The sequence below is a fragment of the Nerophis ophidion genome, linkage group LG25 (assembly GCF_033978795.1).
Source record: "Nerophis ophidion isolate RoL-2023_Sa linkage group LG25, RoL_Noph_v1.0, whole genome shotgun sequence".
Classification (NCBI taxonomy): Eukaryota; Metazoa; Chordata; class Actinopteri; order Syngnathiformes; family Syngnathidae; genus Nerophis; species Nerophis ophidion.
In genome coordinates this window covers 23,514,566-23,533,988 of record NC_084635.1, presented here as the reverse complement: position 1 = coordinate 23,533,988, position 19,423 = coordinate 23,514,566, and the positions used below count along the sequence as shown (strand labels likewise).

The following is a 19,423-nucleotide window of genomic DNA, read 5'->3' as shown; positions in this document are numbered from 1 at the left end:
AGTGGTTTTCTGAAGTGTTCCTGAGCCCATGTGGTGATATCCTTTAACGATTGATGTCGGTTTTTGATACAGTGCCATATGAGGGCTTGAAGGTCAATCAATCAATCAATCAATGTTTACTTATATAGCCCTAAATCACTAGTGTCTCAAAGGGCTGCACAAACCACAACACAAACCACTACGACATCCTCGGTAGGCCCACATAAGGGCAAGGAAAACTCACACCCAGTGGGGCGTCGGTGACAATGATGACTATGAGAACCTTGGAGAGGAGGAAAGCAATGGATGTCGAGCGGGTCTAACATGATACTGTGAAAGTTCAATCCATAATGGATCCAACACAGTCGCAAGAGTCCAGTCCAAAGCGGATCCAACACAGCAGCGAGAGTCCCGTTCACAGTGGAGCCAGCAGGAAAACATCCCAAAGGGGGGCGGATCAGCAGCGCAGAGATGTCCCCAGCCGATACACAGGCGAGCAGTACATGGCCACCGGATCGGACCGGACCCCCTCCACAAGGGAGAGTGGGACATAGGAGAAAAAGAAAAGAAACGGCAGATCCACTGGTCTAAAAAGGGAGTCTATTTAAAGGCTAGAGTATACAAATGAGTTTTAAGGTGAGACTTAAATGCTTCTACTGAGGTGGTATCTCAAACTTTTACCGGGAGGGCATTCCAGAGTACTGGAGGCCGAAATGAAAACACTCTATAGCCCGCAGACTTTTTCTGGGCTTTGGGAATCACTAATAAGCCGGAGTCCTTTGAACGCAGATTTCTTGCCGGGACATATGGTACAATACAATCGGCAAGATAGGATGGAGCTAGACCGTGTAGTATTTTATACGTAAGTAGTAAAACCTTAAAGTCACATCTTAAGTGCACAGGAAGCCAGTGCAGGTGAGCCAGTACAGGCGTAATGTGATCAAACTTTCTTGTTCTTGTCAAAAGTCTGCAGACGCATTTTGTACCAACTGTAATCTTTTAATGCTAGACATGGGGAGACCCGAAAATAATACGTTACAGTAGTCGAGGCGAGACGTAACAAACGCATGGATAATGATCTCAGCGTCTTTAGTGGACAGAATGGAGCGAATTTTAGCGATATTATGGAGATGAAAGAAGGCCGTTTTAGTAACTCTTTTAATGTGTGACTCAAAGGAGAGAGTTGGGTCAAAGATAACACCCAGATTCTTTACCGAGTCGCCTTGTTTAATTGTTTGGTTGTCAAATGTTAGGGTTGTATTAAATAAAGGTCGGTGTCTAGCAGGACCGATAATCAGCATTTCCGTTTTTTTGGCGTTGAGTTGCAAAAAGTTAGCGGACATCCATTGTTTAATTTCATTAAGACACGTCTCCAGCTGACTACAATCCGGCGTGTTGGTCAGCTTTAGGGGCATGTAGAGTTGGGTGTCATCAGCATAACAGTGAAAGCTAACACCGTATTTGCGTATGATGTCACCTAGCGGCAGCATGTAGATGCTGAAGAGTGCAGGGCCAAGGACCGAACCTTGGGGAACTCCACACGTTACCTTAACGTAGTCCGAGGTCACATTGTTATGGGAGACGCACTGCACCCTGTCAGTAAGATAAGAGTTAAACCAAGACAGGGCTAAGTCTGACATACCAATTCGTGTTTTGATACGTTCTAATAAAATATTATGATCGATGGTATCGAAAGCAGCGCTAAGATCGAGGAGCAGCAACATAGATGACGAATCAGAATCCATCGTTAGCAATAGATCATTAGTCATTTTTGCGAGGGCTGTCCCCGTGGAGTGATTTGCCCTGAATCCGGATTGAAAGGTTTCACATAGATTGTTAGACGCTAAGTGTTCATTTAACTGCTCCGCAACAATTTTTTCGAGGATTTTTGAAATAAAGGGAAGGTGAGACACCGGTCGGTAGTTTACCATGAGGTCAGGATCGAGGTTAGGTCTTTTAAGAAGAGGATGAATAACCGCTTTTTTGAATGCTAGGGGAACACTGCCCGAGGAAAGTGATAAGTTTATAATATTTAGCACTGATGGACCTAATAATACAAAGAGCTCCTTGATCAGTTTCCCAGGAAGTGGGTCAAGTAAACATGTTGTTTGTTTTATTCCATCTACACGTTGTAACAATTCCTCTAATGTTATTTCCTCAAAACGAGAGAAACTATTTTGGAGGGCAGTATCCGCCGTATATACAATCGTATCTGTGTTAATAGAACCCCGTTGTAGCTGGGACGCATTGTCTTTAATCTCCTTTCTAATGACTTCAATTTTCTTACTAAAGAATTGCATAAAGTCATCAGCTGAGTGGGTGGAGCTACTGGAAGGGGTCCCTTGTTGCGTTAGCGATGCTACCGTATTAAACAAAAATTTAGGATCGTTTTTATTACGGTGGATGAGATTTGAGTAATATTTAGTTTTAGCTAAGGTAAGCATTCGTTTATAAGTTATTAAACTATCACTCAATGCATGATGGTGCACCTCAAGTTTAGTCGTGCGCCATTTGCGTTCCAGCTTTCTACATAATAATTTCTGAGCTCTAGTTTCTTCTGTAAACCACGGGGTATGCTTTTCTGGAGCCTTTTTTAACTTTAGCGGTGCTATGTTATCAATGGTTTCGCGCAGGGCGTCGTTAAAGTTGTTTGTGAGGTTATCAATAGAGCCCACATACTTTGGGAATGGTGCCATTACCGAGGGCAGTAGGTCAGCAGGAGTTGTCGTTGTGGCCGTATTAATGTTGCGGCTGCTGTAGCAATTATTATTATTTTTAGCTTGTTGTGTTTATTATGCCCAGTGCATTTAGTATAATTATGACCATATCTAGGAATTGATACGACGGGAATTTTCCGATTGTTTGTTTGTTGCTTTGATAAACTGCACGCATCATAGTTTGCCACCTCAGTAGAACACATGTCTAACTCTGAAACAATCAAAGCAGAAAAAACTTGTTCTAATTTAACTGACTCCTTACCCAGACCAGTAGTCTCGCATCTTCTATTTAAATCCGGCTTCAGGATGGAGGGAAGTGGTGTTCTGTGGGGATTAGCCTTCTGCTTTGTTTTTAGCCCCGCTCGGCATCCGCGTTTCCGATCACACCGCTGGCGTCTGCTCCGTAGACGGCCCCCGCTGCTACTATACTCCCCTGCTTCACAGGCCGCTGGATGTAGCCGGCGAAGTATTCCCGTGCTAGTTAGCAGGTCTAGCAAGCACGCGTCTATCAGTCCAAAACGACCCGATATGTCCACATCCAGAAGTGTCTGGCGGTCGTACGTGATCACGGAGTGACCACGATGTGAGCCAGCCATAAAGTTTGTAGTATTGTCCGGTATTTCTGCCAAATGTTTCATCTTTAGCAAGAGCTCCTCAATGTCGCAGCCCTTCCGGGCGCCGCCATCTTGGATTTTTCCAGGTCACAGTCATTCAATGTTAGTTTCCGGCCATGCCGCTTATGTGGAGTGATTTCTCCAGATTATCTGAACATTTTGATGATATTATGGACCGTAGATGTTGAAATCCCTAAATTTCTTGCAATTGCAGTTTGAGAAACGTTGTTCTTAAACTGTTTGACTGTTTGCTCATGCGGTTGTGGACAAAGGGGTGTACCTCGCCCCATCCTTTCTTGTAAAAGGATGGGGCGAAGCTGTTTTTATACCCAATCATGGCACCCACCTGTTCCCAATTAGCCTGCACACCTGTGGGATGTTCCAAATAAGTGTTTGATGAGCATTCCTCAACTTTATTAGTATTTATTGACACCTCTACCAACTTCTTTGTCACGTGTTGCTGGCATCAAATTCTAAAGTTAATGATTATTTGCAAAAAACATTTTTTTATCAGTTTGAACATCAAATATGTTGTCTTTGTAGCATATTCAACTGAATATGGGTTGAAAAGGATTTGCAAATCATTGTATTCTGTTTATATTTACATCTAACACAATTTCCCAAATCACATGGAAACAGGGTTGTAAACCCACAGATGGTCAAGCTTATGGCAAAGTTTTAATGCGTTATGTCTAAAACATAGTCTTTTTTTTTCTAAATGTAAAGATTCAGATGAAAGATTTCCGCTTTTCTTACAAATTCAAGATGGCTTGCAAGGAGGATGTTCTTCGCTTGTGTCCAAACATCAAAAAGAAGTAAGTACAAAACTCTCCTAAGATATCATATATCCTATACCTATTTATTGCCGTACAATGTTTATTTCAGGTTTTACTCCTTTATTCATTGATTATTTATTCCTTTTTTTTCATCGCTTTATCTTATGTATAAAGATGGTTTTATTATTGTTTTGTGTTGTACTTTACTGTACAATCATCCCTTGTTTATCTATTTGGTTCCAGACCTGACCGTGGTAAATGAATTTCCGAAAAGTCGGAATATTAATTCAGATTTCTTTATAGAGCATTAAAACTGTTTACAACTGTCTAAATATGTTTTCACATAACCAGAGTCCTCTAAACGTGAAATAACAGCAATATTGTCATCTTTACACTCGAATCACCCAATATAGTAGCCTTGAGTGTGTTCTACTATAGATTACTCATCGGTAGCCTGGAGGATCCTCCAAGGATCATTGCTAGCCACTAAAACACAGCAACTACGTGGAAATATTTCATCACATCCTGGGTAATTCCTTTACGTAGCTTCCACGTGGTGAAACCACGGGCGTAAGTTGTTTTGCCAAAAGTTAGTCAACTTCAGCTACGACCATTAACTGGTAACGTTGTGTGTACTGCGTTATAATTCCACATTGTTTTCACCAAAGGCTCAGCAATGTCATGTGTAGTTGATGATTTCGAAGATGAAGTGCATCGACATGAATGTAGTTAATTACCACTAAGCCTTTCCTGGAATGCTGCTAACTACCGTATTTTTCGGATTATAAGTCGCTCCGGAGTATACGTCGCACCGGCGGAAAATGCATAATAAAGAAGGAAAAAAACATATATACGTCGCACTTCAGTATAAGTCGCATTTTGGGAGGAAATTTATTTGATAAAATCCAACACCAAGAATAGACATTTGAAAGGCAATTTAAAATAAATAAAGAATAGTGAACAACAGGCTGAATAAGTTTACATTATCTGACGCATAATTAGCCAACTGAGAAGGTGCCTGGTATGTTAACGTAACACATTATGGTAAGAGTCATTCAAATAACTATAACATATAGAACATGCTATATGTTTACCAAACAATCTGTCACTCCTAAATCCGATTAAATCTTATTCGTCTAGTCTCTTACGTGAATGAGCCAAATAATATTATTTGATATTTTACGGTAATGTGTTAATAATTTCCCACATAAATTGCTCCTGAGTATAAGTCGCACCCCTGGCCAAACTATGGAAGAAAAAAAACTGCGACTTATAGTCCGAAAAATATGCTAATTGCTTCTTGATCATGGTTCGTAAATCAAAAAGTTTGTATAGTGAAGCAAATGTATCCATAAGAAACAATGTAAATGTGAATAATGGTTTCCAACCTCAACAAATGTCCCTATTTTAGTTAAGGTTTGTACACTTTTAGAACACAATATAAAGTGCTGTAACGTAGTGTATATCAAACAAACAACAAGGAAGTGATTAATTAACTGTCTGTCTCTTGATTAACAAGCTAAAATACCAACAACGACAAGCTCAACTGTTCTGTAGGCTCTGCTCTGCCAACACGCACACACACACACACACAGAAGTCCCTTTGGTGCACTCACAAACGATCAGAAATCACAAACATCCTTAACAACCATATTACTAGAATAATAAACATTTGAAAAAGTTAAGTAAAGTTAATTCTTTTAAAATTGATCACATGTCGGTGTGAATATTTTTATGCAGCCCTAACTTCAAAGTAACACTTTTTTGTATGTTGGAAACTAACTTCAAAGTAACACTTTTTTGTATGTTGGAAATAAATAAACGATCACCATCTTAACTTGCCTAAATAAGTGTAATGTGTGGTTGAGAGTTATTCGAGCAGTGCTCACCAATGAGCTAAAAACCATGAGCCGTCAACTCAGTGTCCATTTTGTAAAACGTTGGGAACTGACTTTTACGCAACATACTACCGCACAGCCACACCAGCTAGCATCCTTAACATAAGCATACAATTGTGATCAAAATTATTCAACCCCCACACAATTTTGGTGTTTTAGCAAGTAGGACATTTATTCCATATTTTTTTATAGTTATATCAAATAAAGATGCATTAAATAGACAAATGAAACTTGAATTACAACATTATATTTTGTAACATACCAAACAGTGTCTTTCTCTTAATATCTCATTGACAAAATTATTCAACTCCTTGAATATCATAACTCTTAAGAACAGAATTTGAATAAGGTATTTTTAATCAGGTGTTGAAAACACCTGTAGATGTGATTAGAACCATAACGAGCAACAATTAAACTGATTGAAAAAGACTGTGATGCTCAGCCTCTTGTAGATGGTCAATGGTGTATTTGCAACATGGTGAAGTCCAGGGAGTGGTCAAATAAGTAAAGAGAGGAGGTAATTTCTCTTCATAAGAAATTATATGGCTATAAGAAAATAGCAAATACATTACACATTCCAAGAGACACAGTTGGAGCATAATTCGCAAGTTTAAAGCTAAAGGCACAGTGGAAACACTACCTGGGCGTGGTAGAAAGACGATGCTGTGTGCAACTGCTGTCCGATATTTGAAGCGTACAGTGGTGAAAAACCCCCGGGTAACAGCTGACGAACTACAAGAGGACATTGCTGAGGGGGGAACGCAGGTTTCATCCCAGACAATAAGGCGCGCACTACGAGATGAAGGCCTACATGCCAGAACTCCCTGGCGCAGCCCGCTTCTGACTACCAGGCACAAGTAAAATAGACTCCAGTATGCCAAAAATCATCTGGACAAACCCCAAAGGTTTTGGGAAACTGTTCTATGGAGTGATGAGACAAAAGTGTCTTTGGGCCTATGAATCAACGTTATGTCTGGAGGAGAAAAAATGAAGCTTAGAAAGAAAAGAACACATTTGCCTACTGTTAAGCATGGTTGGGGGTCAATTATGCTCTGGGGCTGTTTCTCTGCCTCAGGTACCGGGAATCTCCGGCGCGTTCAAGGCATTATGAATTCTATTTCCTACCAGGATATATTAGCTGCAAATGTCATGAAGTCAGTGACGAAGCTGAGGCTTGGGAGACGTTGGACCTTCCAACAGGACAACGATCCCAAGCATACGTCCAAATCAACATCAGAGTAGTTGCAGAAGAAGGGCTGGAAGACTCTGGGGTAGCCTTCACAGTCGTCAGACCTAAATCCTATAGAAAACCTGTGGTGGGACTTGAAGAAGCCAGTTGCAGCACGCAAGCCCAAGAATATGAATGAACTGGAGGCCTTTGCCCAAGAGGAATGGGCTAAAATACCTGTAGATGGTTGCAAGAAGCTTGTGTCCGGTTATGTATCACATTTGAAGGATGTAATTACTGCCAAAGGGTGTTCTACTAAGTACTAAAGATTCATGTAACGAGGGGGTTGAATAATTTTGTCAATGAGATATTAATAAGAGTGTCCTTTTTTGGTATTTTGTAAAATACAGTGATACAATTTAAGTTGCATTTGTCTATTTGACACATCTTTATTTGATATGACTATAAACAAAATACGGAATAAATGTCCAACTTGCTAAAACACCAAAATTGTGTGGGGGTTGAATAATTTTGATCACAACTGTACCTTATTGAACAGCAATAATGATTTCTTGTCTTGGATTCAGGGTGGACGTGGTGATCTGTCTAAGTACTACTGTCAGGAACGACACGTTGCATGAGGGTAAAGAGCAGCGTGTCTCCCTGAAATGTCGTAAACAACTACGGGTAGAGGAGTTAGAAATGGTAGGTACAGGAAACAAACACAGTAACATAGATTTTTTTTTCAAACTAAAACATATGTCAACTTTCAGTCGGAGGACATACGGTTAGAACCAGAGCTGTATGAGCCCTGTAAGTCTGACATCAGTCGCCTGTGTCCCAGCGTAGCTTTTGGCAACGCTCAGGTAAGGTTTTGCTAAGAACAGCAGCATCAGAATCAAACCTGGTATTTCTTTTTTTCAATGTTCTTCTCATTTCCCGCAGATAGTCGAGTGTCTAAAGGAACAAAGGAAGCAGCTCAGTCTGCGCTGCCACCAGCGGATCTTCAGGCTGCAGGAGGCCGAGATGACAGACCCCGAACTCGACTACCAGTTGATGAGAGTCTGCAAGCAGATGATTAAGGTGGCTGGAGAAAGGATTAAATATTATTTATATCGTTACATAATCTCTTTCAGCAAGATCATTAAGTGTCTTTTGCAGAGGTTTTGCACTGAAGCCGATGCCAGGAATGTTCTTCAGTGTCTGAAGCAGAACAAGAACAGTGAGCTGATGGATCCAAAGTGCAAACAGATGATCACTAAGAGACAGATCACCCAGAACACAGGTACTCCTTTACTAATGCATACAAACTACAGTGGAGCCTGTTTTTATCAGTGGCGTGCGGCGAACTAAACACCAGGTGAAGCATATATACTTTTTTTTCTTCTTTCTTTTTTACTTAAATTCATATGTGTAGCTCTAGTCATTGTTGATTTAGGTTGCACATTAGAGTAACAGGAAAAAAAGGGAGTTATTCACTCTCATAAAAACATTATCATAATAATATTATGATATGATAAATGGGTCCAAAAAGTATTTAATAAAGTTGTTATTAAATACTCTTTGGTCCCATTGGCTTTTAACAAAATAAATCAAGTATTTTGAGTGTATATTACCTTTCTGCATTTGTATGGGAAGCAGCAATAGCTATCTTCCATGAAAACATACTTTGTATGACCACATTCATTTTGTCTTCAAGTCCAGTTTAGAGAAGTATTTCATCCTGGATACAGTATATAATCCTCCATATTGGCAGACACATTCATTAAATTTAATTCCAAAAAATTAAACAAGATTTTTGACAAAAAACACCTACAAATGCTGGCTTACTCTAATAAAAATGCCATGTTTTTTATAAATACAGTTAAAAAAAAAGAAAAGAAAAAAGGCTGGCTTCTCCTGGAGAGACCTGTCTGCTAGCTTGAGTGCCCCCACTTCTCCCAGTGTGGCGAGTCAGTGTACTGCTGAGGCATTGAACTGCAAGTTAACATGACAATATATCGCCCCCTACTTTGAGGCAGAGGTACATGCTGCCTCATGGCCTGCCTTTTCCCCGTGGCAACAAGCATGCCCCCATACACACTGTGTGTAGCCGTGGAGGCACCGCCTATGTCTGCCTCACTTCTCGTAAGCTGCGTTGTTTTGATCAGGAAACATGGAATTTCCGTGTTTTTGACCATGAAAATGATCAAAATATACAGGAACCACACCAAAATCATATATAAAGCACAAACCAAAAGAAAAATATTAAAACTTATTTTATTTTATTATTTTAATTTGGAACATCTCGTGGTTAAGCCACATGGTGGCAGGTGGGGCACTGGCTCCCTTGCCTCCCCTGACAGCACTTCACTGGTTTTTGCACTCCTGACAAACTGCCCCTTCTGCAGTGGACATTATGTTTTGGATCACTTATTTTTTTCCAAAAAGTATAACGCTGACAAATAAAATAGACCAACAGGCCAAAATTGATCCACCAAACACCCCCCAGATAAGGAATCCGCACAGTTCTACCGCACACTGCTCAATAATGGCAGCGAAAGATCAAGCGTGGCTTGATAGCTTAATACAGGGCTTCCCAAACTTTTTGACTCAGGGGCCACATTGTCGTTTAGTTATATATAATTACCTCTTTGCTCTTTTTTCCACTTTTTAATTTTTTGGGTAGTATTTTAGACTGTTAAAAAAATAGCTGCAGGCCGCCAATGGCTCCTGAGTTACACTTTGGACAAGCACTAAAGCTACAACCTCCTTCAGACTACAGGTTGAACCCAGTGCTGAGAAAGTCTTGCCGACCGGACATTCCCAAGTTCTGCCAGTCCATCCTGAACAAAGGGAGTGAAGACAGCGAGCTGGAGGGTCAGGTGATCGCCTGCCTGAAACTCAAATATGCTGATCAGGTCTGTCCAATCATCAGAAATCCAGTTAGTACCTCAACCACAGACATAATTTCCTGAATCTCACCATTGATATGTCAGAGATTGTCCCAAGACTGTGAAGACCAGATCCGAGTGATTCTCCAGGAGTCTGCACTGGACTACAGACTGGACCCACAGCTGCAGATGCATTGCTCAGATGAGGTATACATGTTGCAAAAATACACGTCCATTTCTCTTTAATGTTCTCGTCTCGTCATTCCACTTTCTCATCCAGATCTCCAAGCTGTGTGCAGAGGAGGCAGCTGCTCAGGAACAGACTGGTCAGGTGGAAGAATGTCTGAAAGTCAACCTCCTCAAAATCAAGCAGGACACCTGTAAAAAGGTATACTGTATTTTTTAATGGTTGACTCTCTTCATATTTTTTGAAGTTGATATTCTTATACATCAATATTTTGGTTTTACTTTGTTTAAACACAGAGACATATCACCTGAAAAATACAATATAGTACTATAGGACAATTGTCCCTCCTTTATGCATTTCTATTCCCGTGGAGGTTGTATTTTGTTCGCCATGATAGTTTTTAACAAGATAACTAGCAATTTTCTTCAAACCTCTAAGGCCCAGGGTAGGATATTTCGCTTTTGCTTTCCTGGCTATTTACGGTACAAATTTCAAGTATCTGGGAATCGATACTTGTACTTAACAGTACCACTTTTCGGTACTTTTGTGTGTTAATAAATGGTAATTGTTTAATAATAAAATATTTTTTGGTGTGTAATAATTTTAATTATAGTATATTACAGTGGTCCCCAACCTTTTTGTAGCTGTGGACCGGTCAACGCTTGATAATTTTTTTCCTCCAAGTAAAATAATTTTTCTTTCTCATGAAAAAGGTAGGTTTTTGTCATGAAAAATTGAGGTTTTTTGGGTTGGTGCACTAATTGTAAGTGTATCTTGTGTTTTTTATGTTGATTTAATAAAAAATAATAATAATAATTTAAATAATACAGAAATTTAAATAAAAACAAAATAAAATTAATAAAAAGTTCTTCTGCGGCCCAGTACCAATCGAGCCGCGGCCTGGTACCGATCCGCGGCCCGGTGGTTGGGGACCACTGGTATATTAGACTTCAGTGAGGTTACAATTGCAAGACATTAAATGGCAGTAGTGCATAGACTACGATGTGTTGCCTAGTTAGGAAGTAGACTTTGCCATGAAGCTGAATGTCTGTCTAGTCTTTTGTTACACCCTACAACATTTTCATACTCTTAAGTATTGTACTTATTACACACCAGCTGTTTGATTGTAATGTGCATCTTTTGTTGTTGTTTTCTTTACCAAATTTGAAAGTTGAAAGAAGTGTTGAAATAACCATGTAAAGTTGCTCATGCTAATCAGTAGCATGTATATAAAGTTAATGTACCACTGATGGTCACACACACACTATGGCAAAGACAATGTCAATTAGCATTAGGCTAGCCATTTTGGAACAGTAATTCTACGTTTGAGCATTTTCTATCAGACATACTTGCTTTCTTGGCATTGAAAGTTGCAACTTTGTTTTGACTTTGGCTGAACGTTTGCTGCTTGAGTGAGTTTAGTCCGTAACCGGACTCGACGTCATGAGCAAAAAGGTATCGAAATATGTAGGGGGTAGAGGGCAGAAAGAAGAACAACAGTTTTGCAGTTGTGATAAAACTGCTGCTTTGTTTAATTTGCCTTTCTTGCCACAGGAAGTGCTGAACATGCTGAAGGAGAGTAAAGCGGACATCTTTGTAGACCCGGTCCTCCACACAGCCTGTGCCCTAGACCTGAAACATCACTGTGCTGCTATTACACCCGGCAGAGGAAGACGTGGGTTCTTTGATTGATTGAGACTTTTATTAGTAGATTGCACAGTACAGTACATATTCCGTACAATTGACCACTAAATGGTAACACCCGAATAAGTTTTTCAACTTGTCTAAGTCGGGGTCCACGTTAATCAATTCATGGTACAAATATATACTATCAGCATAATACAGTCATCACACAAGTTGATCATCACAGTATATACATTGAATTATTTACATTATTTACAATCCGGGGGGAGGGATGTGGAGGGGAGGTTGGTTTGGTTGATATCAGCACTTCAATAATCAACAATTGCATCATCTGAGAAATGGACATTAAAACAGTGTAGGTCTGACTTCGTAGGATATGTACAGCAAGTAGTGGACATAGAGAGATCAGAAAGCATAGGAACAAGTATATACATTTTATTATTTACAATCCAAGGAGGTGGGATGAGAAGGGGGGAGGGTAAAAGTTTAGGGTTGAAGTTGCCTGTAGGTGTTCTTTTAATGCAGTTTTAAAGGATGATAGAGATGCACTTTCCTTTACACCTGTTGGGAATGCATTCCACATTGATGTGGCATAGAAGGAGAATGAGTTAAGACCTTTGTTAGATCGGAATCTGGGTTTAACGTGGTTTGTGGAGCTCCCCCTGGTGTTGTGGTTATGGCGGTCATTTACGTTAAGGAAGTAGTTTGACCTGTACTTCGGTATCAGGGAGGTGTTGCGGATTTTATAGACTAGGCTCAGTGCAAGTTGTTTGACTCTGTCCTCCACCCTGAGCCAGCCCACTTTGGAGAAGTGGGTAGGAGTGAGGTGTGATCTGGCGTGGAGGTCTAGAAGTAACCTGACTAGCTTGTTCTGGGATGTTTGGAGTCTAGATTTGAGGGTTTTGGAGGTGCTGGGGTACCAGGAGGTGCAAGCGTAATCGAAAAAGGGTTGAATGAGAGTTCCTGCTAGAATCTTTATGGTGCTTTTTTTGACCAGAGAGGAGATTCTGTAGAGAAATCTTGTTTATTGGTTGACCTTTTTGATGACCTTGGTTGACATTTTATCACAGGAAAGATAAGCCTCTAGAATGGAACCTAGGTAGGTGATCTCATCTTTCCTGGTGATAACAATGTCACCCACTTTTATAGTGAAGTCACTGACTTTCTTAAGGTTGATCTGGGACCCAAATAGGATGGATTCCGTTCCACCTAAGTGTATGGATAGCTTGTTGTCAGTGAGCCAGGTGCAAATACAACAGAGTTTGGCACTGAGGATTTTTTTTCCACCTGTGACTTGTCCAGCAGGGCCGAGTCATCCGCAAACAGGAACAATTCACAGTTGCATGCTGATGACATGTCGTTTACGTATATTAGGAACAGTAAAGGCCCTAATATACTACCTTGGGGGACTCAACAGCTTACTGAGAGGGGGGGGGCACGGTGCCATTCACTTCTACCACCTGTTTCCTCCCCTCCAAGTAAGATTGCATCCAGCTCGATAAGATTTTATCACAATCATTGCGTTTTCCTTTTCATGTGCAGTTTCATTGGGGGGAGGTGCTTAGTGGTAAGCATGCTGGCCTCACATTCAGGTGATCGAGGGTTTGAATCTCTGACAAGTTGGTACACTTTCTCTGAGTTTGCATGTCTCCCCATGCTTTTGTGTGTTTTCTCCAGTTACCCTAAGGGCATTCAATCGATCGCAACTGGACTGTTCGGTTTGTCTCAGAAGATGTTTAGCCTCTCATCCGAGTAGGTTTCATCAGTTCGTGCTCATTGGCTTAGATAGGTCAGATGTAGTCTAGCGGCTGGTGCCAAAACCTTTAAATATTTATACTCCAACACCAGGAGGCTTTGCCTGGTCAAGGATGGCCTGAGACACAACATCACAGTACACTTCAAACTAGGCAACACCCTGAGACACAGACTAGTGCGTCCTAAAGACCGGACACCCCACACCCACAAAAACAATCTGGTGTATGCTACCCAGTGTAATGTTGAATACATAAATTGGGGCAACAAAACAACCACTAAGCCGACACATGGTGCATCATAGACAGGCAAATTCTTCAGGCCAAGACTCAAAAATGCACAGATTCTGGACATGGAGGACGGATGGTTCGAAAGAGGAGTGAGGGAAGCCATCTATGTCAAGGTTGAAAAACCATTCCTGAACAGAGGATGTGGTCTGTGACACCACCTGTCTACCACATACAACAATGTCCTTTCAACCATTCCGAAAAGACTCCGCAATTTAGCCTCTAACAGGAGTTAGAAACATTCTTTATGCCATTTGTTTACAACTGAATGGAATTGATTCCAACTATTTTGGATAAATATACTTCAATGCTAACAAGGGGAAATAACACTTCAACGACTCTCATTGGCATTGACAGTAGTATTGCTTGTTTGCATTAAAACAGTTGTTTTTCTCAAGATGATAGGGCGAAACCATCCTCGCCCAGGCACACCCTCCTGGTGTTGGGGTATAAATATTTGGGGTTTTGGCACTAGTTGCATTACTGGATTTGACCAATCTAACTCTATTAGCACAAACTGATGAAGCCTTTTCGGATGAGAGGCAAAACGTTTTCTAAGACAAACCAAACAGTCCATCAATTGAATGCCGTGCGATTACAATGACCTGGATGAATGAGAACATTCATAGACATCCTTCTCCAGTTAAGAGTCCCAAAAACATGCAGGTTAGGTAATAAGAGATTCAACTGTCTATAGACGGTGTAAATGTGTGTCTATAAGTGTTGACCTGACTGATTATGGATCAATATTTTTACCAGTATCAGTTTGTAACATAAATTAATCAATCAATCAATCAATGATTATTTATATAGCCCTAAATCACTAGTGTCTCAAAGGGCTGCTTGCTTGCTTATGGTTGTCCATCGAGTCCGATGACGACGTTAAGCAAGCAAGGTACCTGCGCAAGGAGATATTTCAGTGCCAAAGGAGGTGCGCTTTCTCCAGAAGCACTATCTTCGCCACAATGAGGTAAACCCGGTGGCATGGGTGAGCCCATGACGACCAGTCCCTCGCCATGACTGCAGGAGGTTGCCGGGTCCTTATTCCTTCAAGGCCCGCCTATTGCGCACCACCAGCACATTGCTTTTCTGTTAGGGTGTGCTCCCTTAGCCTTTGCCTAAATAAGCTGACCCACAAGGCAATGGGGCTATTTACCCATACAGTAGTTGGGGCAGGGTTGACGGGCGTCAGGGTGTGTTCCACACAATGGTGGGCCTATACGCCACGTCTCTGGGGCCCACTGCTGCTCCGAGATCCCCTTCAGTTTAGTTCGGGGTCTGCAAAGACCCTTATCCGTGTGTGGCCACGAGGAGGCACTGAAGGAGTCTTGGTGGTGGAGAGGCTTTGTACCAGCAGGAGGAGACTTACGGACTCCTTGCTCCTCTTTTCACCCCCTGAGGGGGGCTACCTAGCAGCGGTAGCTGTAAGCAGAGAGTAGCAAGCAGAAAGCAACATGCACTATCTACAGACATCTCTCTACTTCTACTGCACTAGACGCGTCTCACACACACCCTGTGTATATACACACACACACAAAGGGCTGCACAAACCACAACACAAACCACAACGACATCCTCGGTAGAGCCCACATAAGGGCAAGGAAAACTCACACCCAGTGGGACGTCGGTGACAATGAGGACTATGAGAAACCTTGGAGAGGACCACATATGGTTCCAAGATGGCGGCGCCCGGACGTGCTGCAACATCGCGGAGCTCTTGCTAAAGATGGAACATTTGGCAGAAATACCGGACAATTCTGCAAACTTCATGGCTGGCTCACATCGTGGTCACTCCGTGATCACGTACGACCGCCAGACACTTCTGGATGTGGACATATCGGGCCGTTTTGGACTGATAGACGCGTGCTTGCTAGACCTGCTAACTAGCACGGGAATAGTTCGGCGGTTACATCCAGCGGCCTGTGAAGCAGCGGAGTATAGTAGCAGCGGGGGCCGTCTACGGAGCAGACGCCAGCGGTGTGATCGGAAACGCGGATGTCGAGCGGGGCTAAAAACAAAGCAGAAGGCTAATCCCCACAGAACACCACTTCCCTCCATCCTGAAGCCGGATTTAAATGGAAGATGCGAGACTACTGGTCTGGGTAAGGAGTCAGTTAAATTAGAACAAGTTTTTTCTGCTTTGAGTGTTTCAGAGTTGGACATGTGTTTTACTGAGGTGGCTAACTATGATGCGTGCAGTTTATCAAAGTACCAAACAAACAATCGGAAAATTCCCGTCGTATCAATTCCTAGATATCGTCGTAATTATACTAAATGTACTGGGCATAATAAACACAACATTATTAATATTGCTACTACGGATAATTTGATCAAAAATTCCCTAAAACAGCCCACTACCTATAATATAGTTTTTTTAAACATAAGATCATTGTCTCCCAAAACGTTGTTTGTTAATGATATCATCAGAGACAACAATCTTAACGTCATCGGTCTCAGCGAAACCTGGCTTAAACCAAACGACTTTTTTGCGCTAAATGAGGCATGTCCTCCTAACTTTACACATGCGCATATTGCCCGTCCTCTTAAAAGGGGTGGGGGGGTCGCACTAATATACAACGAAAACTTTAACCTTAGTCCTAACATAAATAATAAATATAAATCGTTTGAGGTGCTTACTATGAGGTCTGTCACACCGCTGCCTCTACACCTGGCTGTTATCTACCGCCCCCCAGGGCCCTATTCGGACTTTATCAATGAATTCTCAGAGTTCGTTGCTGATCTAGTGACACACGCCGATAATATAATCATAATGGGGGACTTTAATATCCATATGAATACCCCATCGGACCCACCGTGCGTAGCGCTCCAGACTATAATTGATAGCTGTGGTCTCACACAAATAATAAATGAACCCACGCATCGCAACGGTAATACGATAGACCTACTGCTTGTCAGGGGTATCACCGTTTCCAAATTTACGATACTCCCGTATACTAAAGTATTGTCCGATCATTACCTTATAAAATTCGAGGTTCAGACGCATGTTCGTCAAACTAATAATAATAATAACTGCTATAGCAGCCGCAACATTAATACGGCCACAACGACAACTCTTGCTGACCTACTGCCCTCGGTAATGGCACCATTCCCAAAATATGTGGGCTCTATTGATAACCTCACTAACAACTTTAACGACGCCCTGCGCGAAAGGATCCAAAAAAGCGTACCCCATGGTTTACAGAAGAAACTAGAGCTCAGAAATTATTATGTAGAAAGCTGGAACGCAAATGGCGCACGACTAAACTTGAGGTGCACCATCAAGCATGGAGTGATGGTTTAATAACTTATAAACGCATGCTTACCTTAGCTAAAGCTAAATATTACTCAAATCTCATCCAACATAATAAAAATTATCCTAAATTTTTGTTTAGTACGGTAGCATCGCTAACCCAACAAGGGACCCCTTCCATTAGCTCCACCCACTCAGCTGAGGACTTTATGCAATTCTTTAGTAAGAAAATTGAAGTCATTAGAAAGGAGATTAAAGACAATGCGTCCCAGCTACAACGGGGTTCTATTAACACTGATACGATTGTATATACGGCGGATACTGCCCTCCAAAATAGTTTCTCTCGTTTTGAGGAAATAACATTAGAGGAATTGTTACAACGTGTAAATGGAATAAAACAAACAACATGTTTACTTGACCCTCTTCCTGGGAAACTGATCAAGGAGCTCTTTGTATTATTAGGTCCATCAGTGCTAAATAATATAAACCTATCACTTTCCTCGGGCACTGTTCCCCTAGCATTCAAAAAAGCGGTTATTCATTCTCTTCTTAAAAGACCTAACCTCGATCCTAACGTCATGGTAAACTACCGACCGGTGTCTCACCTTCCATTTATTTCAAAAATCCTCGAAAAAATTGTTGCGGAGCAGTTAAATGAACACTTAGCGTCTAACAATCTATGTGAAACCTTTCAATCCGGTTTCAGGGCAAATCACTCCACGGAGACAGCCCTCGCAAAAATGACTAATGATCTATTGCTAACGATGGATTCTGATGCGTCATCTATGTTGCTGCTCCTCGATCTTAGCGCTGCTTTCGATACTGTCGATCATAATATTTTATTAGAACGTATCAAAACACGAATTGGTATGTCAGACTTAGCCCTGTCTTGGTTTAACTCTTATCTTACTGATAGGATGCAGTGTGTCTCCCATAACAATGTGACCTCGGACTACGTTAAGGTAACGTGTGGAGTTCTACAGGGTTCGGTCCTTGGCCCTGCACTCTACATGCTGCCGCTAGGTGACATCATACGCAAGTACGGTGTTAGCTTTCACTGTTATGCTGATGACACCCAACTCTACATGCCCCTAAAGCTGACCAACACGCCGGATTGTAGTCAGCTGGAGGCGTGGCTTAATGAAATTAAACAATGGATGTCCGCTAACTTTTTGCAACTCAACGCCAAAAAACCGGAAATGTTGATTATCGGTCCTGCTAGACACCGACCTCTATTTAATAATACAACTCTAACATTTGACAACCAAACAATTAAACAAGGCGACACGGTAAAGAATCTGGGTGTTATCTTTGACCCAACTCTCTCCTTTGAGGCACACATTAAAAGCGTTGCTAAATCGGCCTTCTTTCATCTCCGTAATATCGCTAAAATTCGCTCCATTCTGTCCACTAAAGACGCTGAGATCATTATCCATGCGTTTGTTACGTCTCGCCTCGACTACTGTAACATATTATTTTCGGGTCTCCCCATGTCTAGCATTAAAAGATTACAGTTGGTACAAAATGCGGCTGCTAGACTTTTGACAAGAACAAGAAAGTTTGATCACATTACGCCTGTACTGGCTCACCTGCACTGGCTTCCTGTGCACTTAAGATGTGATTTTAAGGTTTTACTACTTACGTATAAAATACTACACGGTCTAGCTCCATCCTATCTTGCCGATTGTATTGTACCATATGTCCCGGCAAGAAATCTGCGTTCAAAGGACTCCGGCTTATTAGTGATTCCCAAAGCCCAAAAAAAGTCTGCGGGCTATAGAGCTTTTTCATTTCAGGCTCCAGTACTCTGGAATGCCCTCTCGGTAACAGTTTGAGATGCCACCACGGTAGAAGTATTTAAGTCTCACCTTAAAACTCATTTGTATACTCTAGCCTTTAAATAGACTCCCTTTTTAGACCAGTTGATCTGCCGTTTCTTTTCTTTTTCTCCTATGTCCCACTCTCCCTTGTGGAGGGGGTCCGGTCCGATCCGGTGGCCAAGTACTGCTTGCCTGTGTATCGGCTGGGGACATCTCTGCGCTGCTGATCCGCCTCCGCTTTGGATGGTTTCCTACTGGCTCCGCTGTGAACGGGACTCTCGCTGCTGTGTTGGATCCGCTTTGGACTGGACTCTCGCGACTGTGTTGGATCCATTATGGATTGAACACTCACAGTATCATGTTAGACCCGCTCGACATCCATTGCTTTCCTTCTCTCCAAGGTTCTCATAGTCATAGTCATCATTGTCACCAACGTCCCACTGGGTCATTATTGTCAC

General features: G+C 41.7%; 1 protein-coding gene across 1 annotated transcript in view; it reads left to right on the top strand.

Moving 5' to 3' along the window:
- LOC133542901 (Golgi apparatus protein 1-like) overlaps positions 1-19,423 on the top strand; it is an 86,203-nt gene that overhangs the window by 59,119 nt on the left and 7,661 nt on the right. Inside the window, exons 16-24 of the mRNA XM_061887153.1 lie at positions 4,037-4,125; positions 7,740-7,857; positions 7,926-8,018; positions 8,098-8,235; positions 8,314-8,437; positions 9,910-10,052; positions 10,131-10,232; positions 10,306-10,413; positions 11,767-11,887. Coding sequence (XP_061743137.1) covers positions 4,037-4,125; positions 7,740-7,857; positions 7,926-8,018; positions 8,098-8,235; positions 8,314-8,437; positions 9,910-10,052; positions 10,131-10,232; positions 10,306-10,413; positions 11,767-11,887 — 1,036 coding nt within the window. The remainder of the gene's footprint in view (positions 1-4,036; positions 4,126-7,739; positions 7,858-7,925; positions 8,019-8,097; positions 8,236-8,313; positions 8,438-9,909; positions 10,053-10,130; positions 10,233-10,305; positions 10,414-11,766; positions 11,888-19,423) is intronic.